At 49.8% G+C, this 9,907-nt stretch overlaps 2 protein-coding genes across 3 annotated transcripts in view; one reads left to right on the plus strand and one right to left on the minus strand.

The window, feature by feature from the left end:
- The window catches only part of SDC4 (syndecan 4), a 24,957-nt gene extending 18,491 nt beyond the window's left edge, over positions 1-6,466 (minus strand). Inside the window, exon 1 of one of the 2 annotated variants that reach the window (XM_026076816.1) lies at positions 6,186-6,466. Coding sequence is in view for 1 of the 2 variants with exons in the window: in XM_026076815.1 (XP_025932600.1) it covers positions 4,661-4,756 (96 nt within the window). In the remaining variant the exon portion in view is untranslated. Of the gene's footprint in view, positions 1-4,660; positions 4,790-6,185 lie in introns of those variants that run through there. The other variant, XM_026076815.1, reaches the window with a different exon arrangement.
- A 146-nt stretch (positions 6,467-6,612) lies between these two features.
- On the plus strand, positions 6,613-9,907 carry SYS1 (SYS1, golgi trafficking protein). The gene is made up of 3 exons (XM_026076856.1): positions 6,613-6,810; positions 7,509-7,576; positions 8,240-9,907. The coding sequence occupies exons 1-3, from the start codon at positions 6,649-6,651 to the stop codon at positions 8,478-8,480; spliced, it is 471 nt and encodes a 156-aa protein (XP_025932641.1). The 5' UTR covers positions 6,613-6,648; the 3' UTR covers positions 8,481-9,907.

A 9,907-nucleotide genomic window follows, 5' to 3' on the forward strand; every position in this document is an offset into this window, starting at 1 on the left:
GCCCGGCAGCCAGGACGGATGGACGGACGCACGGACGGAGCCCGGCAGGCAGCGGAGCCGCGGGCGCGGCCCGTGTCGCGGCGCTTGAGCGAGGCGCGATGAGCGCACGGGGCTTCAGCAACGTTGCCGACGTCATTTGTGTTTTTTAATCGTTGCAGCGTGGGCAGTAAAACCGACGTAGGGCCGCGGTCCTGCTCTGAGCCGGGGAGATGCAGAGCCGCTTCCCACGGCTTTTCCCCCCTTTGTAGGCAGTGTTGCAACCATCGCTGATTTACCGGGGGAAGGGGGAAAGGGAAAGGGAAGGGAAAGGGGGAGCAGGGAAAGGGAACGGTCATATCAGTTTTCACAGCATTCCACAAGTGACAGTAAGTTTTACATTTACCTAAAACCGGAGGTGGCTTTCTGTTTGACTCTCYGGGTGTCACCACTGTGGTTATTGCACAGGGAATTACATCACCCAGTTCTTGTACAAAACGAAAACCCAAACTGCTCAGTCTGTTTTCTCTGTAAGTGGCAAGTGCAAAAAATAGAGAGATAAAAAAGGGGAAAAGAAAGCCAACAGCACAATTCAGCTGTTTCAGTTTCTCTCACTAATAACTTTGTCTGATTATGAGAATTTGTTTGTGTCTATTGAAAGCATCCCTTTCAGCCCCCTCCACTCTCATCATGTTAGTTTGCATTTGGACTCTATTTTGCAGAGAATCAATAATTTCCTTCATGGGGAAGCAAGGCACAGACTAGAAAGCAGTATGTGCCATGATCCCATCCTCCAGTTAYGGGTGCAAACTGTGCTAGAGCTGGTTCTCAGCCTGCTCCAGCCCTACAAAGCTATCCCAAGAGACCTCGGAGCATCCCCTGTCGCCCYTTGACATGATAACCCTCAACTACGAAAACCTCCAAGGTGAGGTGGCCTTCCCAGCTGCCTGTTCCTTTGGGAAGAAATGGGTACAGAGGGTGTGAGCTGAGKTGCAGAGGTCTCCTCAGTGTTTGTTAGGACCACGCCTACACACACGACTTTGCTGCATGCCAGGAAATTCTCCTGGCAGCACCATGGAGCTGGCTGGCTTCATACGAACTAAGAGGGAACATTGCTCTGAGTTTAAAAAAAGCCTGAARACAGTGTACATTATGGGTAGGAACCTGGAGGATATCAGGATGGAGGCTGTGACGGAGTCTCCTGTGGGACTTGAACCTCTGTGCTCTGGACAGTGATGTATTACTAAACCTCTAGTTCACCTCAGCACCCAAGGTGACCAAGGCCCCGAGGCAGGGATCTGTGTTGTGGGCTGGATTACTACCCTTCCTTACTACCTTTGCTTCACCACACGGAGAGTAGCTAATGAAAAAGTCACTTCTTTTGTGGCCCAGGAGTCCAACTGTAGTGAGTCTCCAGCTCTGGACACCCAACAGAGGTGGGCAGCAGAAGAAGGAGAGGAGGAAGAGCGCATGGGCTGGGTTGAATGGGCAAAGACTGGATCACTCCACGATGGCATCTACCAGACAGGAGACAGCCTCAGCAGCACACGGGGCCTGGAAGCAGAAGCATTTGCTCCTCCCTGACCCGCACTGCCCACACAAACATGGGCTGTTTGAGCGACAAGGTCCTGTGCCAGGCAGCACTACAGCCACAAACTACATCCCAACCTGGGCCATTACCACCCCATACTGACACATCCAATTGCTTCAAGTAGCGTATGCGCACCCTCAAGCRAAGACTCTCCAACAGGCACCTATATTTGAGTGTGCACATGGCCATGACCCCTCTTTATTCCTTCCAGGTAAAGCAGCCACCAGAGCACCCAAGGACACCTTGATACCTTCAAAAYGGGGCTGCTTGTATTGTGGCTATAAACACTGCTAACTTCCCCAGTTCTCCTCCTGGTCGTGATATTCCCCAGCACACACCCTTCCACCAAAAAGATCCCTCTGTAAGGCACAGGACACCATCTTCCCTCCTACGAGAAGCCCACAAGAACTTCTGATCACTGTCAGCTTCCCTGCTTTGACAGAACGGCCAGTCTGCCCACTTGACCCAGAGACCACAGCCCCCTAGTAGTCAGACTTGCAGGCACAATCCTTCCAACAAACCAAGAGAAATCTTTGGCTTCTGCTTAGCTGGAAACAGAAGAGAAAATTAAACTCAACCCTAATGTATTTTCCAACCTTGAGAACAAATTTACATAACCTTACCAATGACATTTTCAAAATGCATTCTGTAGATCCACTTCCCTGCCACACGCACACAGCCTTTCTGTGACAGTATCTCAGAAGAAACCATATGAGAGGAAACRCAGCCACAAAGATTGTAACTTGCTTCTATAAACCCATGATATAAAATAGCTTGCTTCATTTTGACCTTCGATTGCCCCCTATCAAAATGTTGACATTCTGCTCTGGAACAATGCAGAAAAATCACGGATACAGGACACTCACCGAGAGTGACAGGACAAATTGGCCCAGAAAGAATGAACGTGCAACTGAAATGYATTTTACTGAAACCTTACTAGAAGTGAGACAAGTGGGAGAAAAAGTTTCATTTTGAGGCTCAAACTTGTTCTGCACTGTGAACTCTCACATTTTAGGTGYACCAGTTTCCTTCTCCATTTAAAATTAGTTGGCAGAGAAATAAAAAAGTTAATGTGGGCTGGCCACCATTGTTCCTAACCCTATGTTCAATGCTGAACAGTTAACTAACTCCTACATCAAAAATAAAAATAAACATCTGCCAATTCCACGTATGTAACACAAACATGCTGGAAGAAGAATGGAGTGCCCAAGTGCAATTCATTTGGAGCGTGAGGGGAATCACATTTTTATATGACATGTAAAGAAACGTCTGGATTATCCTGACAGGGCCATGTCTAGAGCCCTTTTAGACAATTTAGATCATAAATACTATTGTACTGGCCAGGAAAAGAGGTTTTTCAGCCAAGCTCAGCGCAGTTCCTACAGCCACATTTGAAATGAGTTCAGAGCAGGATTTACAAGCACTAAGAAACCTTAATTAGCTTTTCAAAAAATCTCAACTCCCAAAGTCCATTCAGCATGCTGAGCTCTTTGGAAAGACACATCCGCACGCTGCATGGGTCTTTAACACGGAGTTATTCTGAAAATATATAATCTCAGCCTTACTCTCCCTTAAGCAAAGATCACCTTGGCACAAACCCTACCTGCCTGGCAAGGGGGAGACAAATCCCAGCAAAGGTCAGTTCAGACAGCAATGTCCTTTGTACATCAACTGGTAAAATATGGATCACATAAAGAAATAGCTTCCTGTTTTAGGCAATGATTCCTCAGGAGGAAAAACAATGCTATCCTATATAGCCATTTCTTATGGAAAGAATCCCTGGCTAAATAGGGCATTCTTATTCCATACCCCTGATAAAGAAGTGACCGCGATAGCTGCATGTGATCTGGGTACATTCTCAGGGCATCTGATATGTCCTGGGCACATTGCCATTTCTTCTCCCACCTGCTGCTCTTCATGACACGCAGGTGTCACGCACAAAACACAAAATCGTCAGCTGGTTAGAAAAAGAATGCTCTAATCAGAGGCCAGGAGAACAAAACTGAGCGTTGCCTTCAAAAGCGTAATCTTTGTGCTTGGATATCCTTTTCTCCGTTAAGACGTCTTCCCTCCACAGCTACCTCCGTCTTTCATTTGAACTAAGAGGAAGAAAAGGAGAATTAAAAATGCGCTGTTTATTTCCCCCAAAATGTTTGCTTTCCAGATCCATTTTAAACACCTCCTAGGAAGGCGGCCCACACAGAGAAGGGGTGTGAGGCTAGGCTCCCCTTGGTGAGAAAATCCTCTCTTTCAAGAGGAGGACACGGCCCCCTGAAAAGGGGCAGCTTTGGAGCAGAGGAAGAGCTGAATTCAGGAGTGCACACAAAGAAACATGAACATGCAACATGCCATCACTAAGTCAGCCAGGAAATGAGCTCACACTTGTGAATTGGGCTGCAGCTGACTCCCAGGACGCTGCTCACAGACGTCTTTGTGCCACATCTCTTYACTGTGTCAATACAGTTACGCTCCCAGAACGGGGCAGGAGGCAGTCTGAACTCATACATGTCTGACGTGACTGCTGCCAGGCTGATTCCTTCAATTATGGGGCAGCAACCAAGCAGGGAGGAGTCTCAAATTTGGAAGGAATTCAAGTCAGCACCTCCCAAAACACCAGCTGGTGTTCTGTGATCCCACGGATGACTGGATACATCAGAAATATTGTTGCTGATGACTCTGGCTGTGGAAAGATACCCACCAGTTATACCAGCAGTCCTAAAGGGGCTTCTGTTGCACTAGCTCAGAGTTTCGGTTTACTGTGATTAAATAACCAAAATTTTGCAGGGAAAGGGAAGTCTGTTCTGCAAAGGTTGAAAAGGAAACAGAGAATTGAAAATTAACTATCTAAGAGGTGGCTTGCATGTCTCCGAGAGGTRAGCACAGCAGATCTCAGGAAAGGAAACCAGTTTCTGCCAACAGTTAAAGAGGAAGTGTTGAGTCTCAGAATTTACGCTCAGCAATATGCGGGCAGCAGACTGCCTTGCTAGGACCTGGGATTTCCCCCGTGATCATTTTTGCACTCACTAAGATTGATAAGCTCCTTCAGAGAGAAATTCTCTGACGGCCTGAGTCAAACYCACAGTTTTGGCCCACCTCCAGTGSGCAGCCTCTGCTTGCACAATCCTTTCTAGGAGCAACAAGTCCGGGAATAGGGAGGAAAACATGCTGAACGAGCACCAGCAGTGACATTCATAGAATGAGGAAGAAAAGACAAGCAGCAAAGCTACACATGGAACTTCCCATACAGGGAAATGGAAAAAACGTCATAAGAGTGTCAGAGATCATAATCTGAGTTCCCATAGCCAAAAATATTCCACACCCACGTGACTGATGTTCTTCTACCATCTCCCATAAATGCTGGATTCCTCTCTTGCCCTCCTTCCCCCTTTTCCTTCAGAAAAGAGCTCTGTGGCAACTCCTCACTTCTCCTTCCATCCAGAGCAGCCTGGCTTTCCTTCCCTCCTCTTACCAGCTGAGGATTTATCCCCAGAACTCTCCTTTGTCCCTTGGGGACAAAGCCCAGTCTTGGGGATTTTTGCATTCACTTAGTGACAATTCTCACAACTGAAGCCAAGCTAGCAGGGAATCTTATTTAGGCCACTAAACGGAGCTTCAGCCAAAACCGGATCACAAAGGGGGCACGGCAGAGAGTGAGGGACTCTGGCACCCAGCCATTTCATGAGGCATAAAGAGAGAAACCACCACACATCCGAAGAAACTTTCTCCCCAAGACCCCTGAGCCCGAAACCAGACCAGCCCTGCAACAGAAAGGGGCTGTAAGAGCATATCAGGACTCATAACAAAATCTTGGTGCCCTGTGGCCTAAAGCTAAAAGTCTAAATAAGAACAGCTAGGCAACAGCCACAATGAGGCTCAGAACCTCCGGGAATTGGACTGGAGATGACAGGAAATATTCCTAGATAATCATTCCTTGTGTGTTCAGTACCTGTGTCTTTTTAACAAGGTCCATTCAACCAAATTACTTAATTCATTGAAATAAACCCGGATCAGCACCATGCAGGAAAAGGAAAAAACCACTGAGCTGCTGTCTGCCAACCAGACAGAAAGAACAGATGAAATTTGCTGCTGAACTTCGCATGTAGACTAAAGCAACTGTTTACTCCAGCCTCCTAGGAAAACCCYGCTTCTTTGCACATACACTGCACCCGCCCTTTTTGCACTCAGCCCAAGGTTCACATTCTGTGCTCAAATCCTTGCTGAATGCCCACTTCTGCTGCTCTGCCTATGGTAAAATCCACCTGGCGTGTACCGTCTAGTCCTGGATGCTGCCAAGCGCTGCCTTGACCTACTTGCACGTCAGACCCTTTCCTCCTCATTCCTTTCAGCTTTTCTGTGCAAGTTCACTGCACGCCGTTCTGGAGCAGGCACCACGCTTTATTTTTGTTTAGGAAAGGCCTGGCCCTTCTGGACTGCTAGCAGCAACAAATAACTCTGAGGTCTCAGGAAGCCGCAAACCACGGCTATGAACTGAGCGTCCATGCAACGTTGCACAGCGAGTCCGAGGCGCGGTCCGGAGGGACGCGTTCAGCACCGGCGCCTCGCCGCGGGCCCAGCGCGCCCGGCCGCCAGCCCGAGAGCAGCAGCGACCGCTGCTTACCTGCCCGGCGGCCTCGGCGCGGGAGGCAGCGGCGAGCCAGGGTTAGCGGCCGCGGGGCTCGTGCCTCCGCCCCAGGGGGAAGATGGGGAGCAACAAACCGGCCCCGCGGCAGGGCCTGGCGGAGGCCTCACCGGGGGCGGGGGCAGCCCCCGAACAGGCCGCTCCAGGCAGGGCACCCCGGTGTCAGCCACCCTCCCCCCAGCTCCGCAGCCAGGGCCCGGCCGCCCGCTGGAGCCCGGCACAAAAAAGCGGGATTTCACGTGAAAACGCGGCCTCGCCGGCGCCCGGGGCCGGGTCAGCGAGYGGGGGTCAGGGGTCGCGACCCGCCCCCCCCCGCCACCGCCCTCCTCCGCGCCAGGGGGCGCGCGGCTCCCCTCTCCCCCCCCCGCACGTCACTTCCGGCGGGAGGCGGCGCTCTAGGCGGCGCTCTAGGCGGCGGGGCGCGCTAGGCGGCCGGCGGGGCATGGCGGCGCAGTTCCGCAGCTACGTGTGGGACCCGGCGCTGATCGTGGCGCAGATGGTGCTGCTGCAGGCCGGCTACTACAGCTCCCTGGGGCTCTGGCTCGCCCTGCTCGGCGCCCTGGGCCGCACCGCGCCCTCCCTCCACCAGGTCTTCAGCGACGAGGTGAGGGCTGCTCCGCGGCGGGGCCAGGCCGGGCCGCGGCGCCCCCAGCCCGGGCGTCGGGCCTGCTCGCCGCTGCCCTGCCTCCCGGCGCAGCCCCCCCCCCCCCCATGGGGACCCCGTATATAGGGGCACGTGCTATAGAGACACGGTCCCCCTTGCATAGGCCTTTCCCCGTGTAGCGACAAACYCATGTCGGTTCTTCCCCTCCCTCCGTCTAGGTACCGCTCTGGTATAGACAGACGTTTCCCCCTTCCCCTGGGTACAGGTGCCTCCCAGGATAAAAACAGATCTGGTCATATAGGTACCCGCCACTATGGAGACAGACCCCATCCTGCCTGTGAACAGGTGGTACTCCCTCATGTAGAGAGGGTCCTTCCCTGTGTAGGTGTCACCCCCCCCCATAGGTACACTCAAGTACAAAGACAGACCCCCTCCTCGTATAAATAACCCCCCCATATGGAGACGGACCCCCACTTGTATAACTGGAGCCCCAGTATAGAAACAGACCCGTCCCTTTTGTGTGGGTATCTCCAGGTATAGAGGCAGACCCCCCTGAAGGACCACTGCAAGTGCTGAAGCTCTTCTGATGGCTTATAAAGAAGTGCARGGCTGCCCTGATGTGGCTGGGCCATGGGACAAGCTTGACTTACTATGGGCTGTGGTTTGTGCTGCTGTCTCTTACTGATAATCCTGTGCAGATTTTAGGCTTCTCGACCCCACCTGGGAGGCTCTCCATGATGGCTTTCATCCTCAACGCACTCACCTGGTAAGTCAGYGACTGCTTGGAGCTCTCACAGTGATCCTCTGTTTCTAACGGTTCCCATGTCTTGTATTTGATCTTTCTTAACATTAAACTTAACTAGAATGACATGATAATAAGTAGTAGCATGACCTACGATCATTCTCAAAACATACCTGAAAGCGCTGTGCCTGGTTTAGCCTGTCTACCGAGGTCAGATTATTTCTTGCCCCTCCTGCCTGGAGAGGAGGACAGTCAGGAATTGTTGACTCTGAAGGCGACTTTTTGCATCTTGTCTTAAATCGTTTGACTTCACTGCCTCAGCTGGGGATGAGATCTACTTTTGAGAGATTTTACTTAAAGTTGGAAATAATAAATCTATAAACAGTAATGTAATTAGCCCCTGCCAATGGGCAAAGATTACTGGGAGACATAGGGCAGAGAGCCCRGCAGGAATTTTTAAACTAAAAGCTCATTTCCCTGCCATCATATAATTAAAAAGCTGTAAGCCATTTAAATCTTGCTGCAGTGGCTGTGAGCAAGGTCAGAAGCAGCCTGTGCTTAGAACATTTAATAAGTTTTAAAATAGCTAAATAATCAGCAACGACARCTCCTGATAGCTATTGCTGTATCCCCTTTTCCACAGGCACCGAGCAGTTTATTTGTTAACTTCTTGTCTTTGTTTTGTAGTGCTTTGGGCTTGCTGTACTTCATCCGACGAGGAAAGCAGTGCCTGGATTTCACAGTCACRGTTCACTTCTTCCATCTTCTAGGCTGCTGGATTTACAACTCACACTTCCCCACAACTCTAACGTGGTGGCTAGTGCACATCGTGTGCACAGCGCTCATGGCTGTGATCGGRGAGTACCTCTGCATGAGGATAGAACTGAAAGAAATCCCCTTGAATTCTGCTCCCAAGTCCAATGTATAGACTTGCTCTGGCAAAAACAAGCTGCATTAAGTCATTGTTTCCAGCACAAGTGCATCTAATGCCTGAAAATCATCACTGAAGAAGCACAGCAGGTCTGTTTAGACTTTTTTTAGACCTTGGTGACTGCATGAGTGTGAACATCTCTGCTGTCATCRTCAGACAACGGGGGGAGGGGGAGCAGATGTTTATTTTATTAACACAAAGCATTTAACATGACTGCATTGCAAGTGTGCTCTGAAACTCTTCGCTCATGACTGTTAAAAGCCAGGTAGCAAAACTTGATGCACGAGAAGCATCTGGAATTTAGGAAATGTGCGAGGTCCATGTTGCCRGAGCTGGGGTAATGCAATGGTCAGCTCTTCCTGCAGCAACTGGCACAGCGAGCAGCAGGGCTGGGAGCTGCTGCTTCCAGTTTGTAACCTGTTTGTTCTTCAGTTGTGCTTTGGTTGGGGGGAAAAAATAAAATAAAAATCAGGGAAGTGAATAGATGGAGGAGAAAGAAAATACTTGTACTTATCTGAATCACCAGCTGAGACCCTAAATAACCTATAATTGTAGATGGATTTGGTTGCTGTTTTCATGTTTAATACATAGAGATGTCAGGCAGCAGTTTGCTGAAGAAACCTTTTGTAATAATAAAATGTTACTGTGAGTGTGTTACAATCCTCCTGAGAAGCTGAGCACTTCAAGAAATACCACGAATGTCTGTATCGTGGCAATGGAGAAAGATGCAGCCAGAGAGGAACACACGGCTGTAGGATGCCTGCTCTCTAGGGTACATAAAGCTTCCTACAGTAGATATTTCATAACTCTACTCTGAAATCAAGACAGAGTGCTATTTTGGGAAACTTGACAGCATAACTTCCACTTTGGGAAGAGCATCAGCAATCCCGGGGCTGTAACTGTTCAGTCCTCAGCTGGAAGTGTCTTGGAGAAGCCTTCAAAGGTTTTATAGAACCACTTTGCTCTTCCCCCTGGCCTGGGTCTTCCTGTCAGGCTTCAAAGTGTAGTAACAGCTCTGGTCTGGAAGAGGTGATGCTTAATTAGCTGAGAGAGTCCTGCTTGTTCCTCAAAATGATAGCGTAGTGCTCTTGTTTAGAGGCCTTCAAGGAAGCCTTGCCTGTCATCAGGGGCAGACAGCAACGCTACCGACGAAAGGGTAAGACCAGATAGTTCTTCCAGATCCCGCAGCCCAAGCAAGCGGACTTGCTTCCTGTGTMGTTTCCTCTGAGGGATGTCCGGTCTGAACAAGGGCAAAGGGAGCTTTAAACGCCCATTTTGTCCTATGCAGCATCTTGCTGCTGTAACTTTCCTTTGTATATTAATATCTGTAAATGTTAATTTGCATAAATTACTTGCTAATTTAGTTTGTTGAGAACTGGTGAGATGATTTGAGATGCAGAATTTGATAAACTCTTTGAAGTTGC

Source organism: Apteryx rowi, unplaced genomic scaffold (genome assembly GCF_003343035.1).
Source record: "Apteryx rowi isolate R43461 unplaced genomic scaffold, aptRow1 scaffold_44, whole genome shotgun sequence".
Classification (NCBI taxonomy): Eukaryota; Metazoa; Chordata; class Aves; order Apterygiformes; family Apterygidae; genus Apteryx; species Apteryx rowi.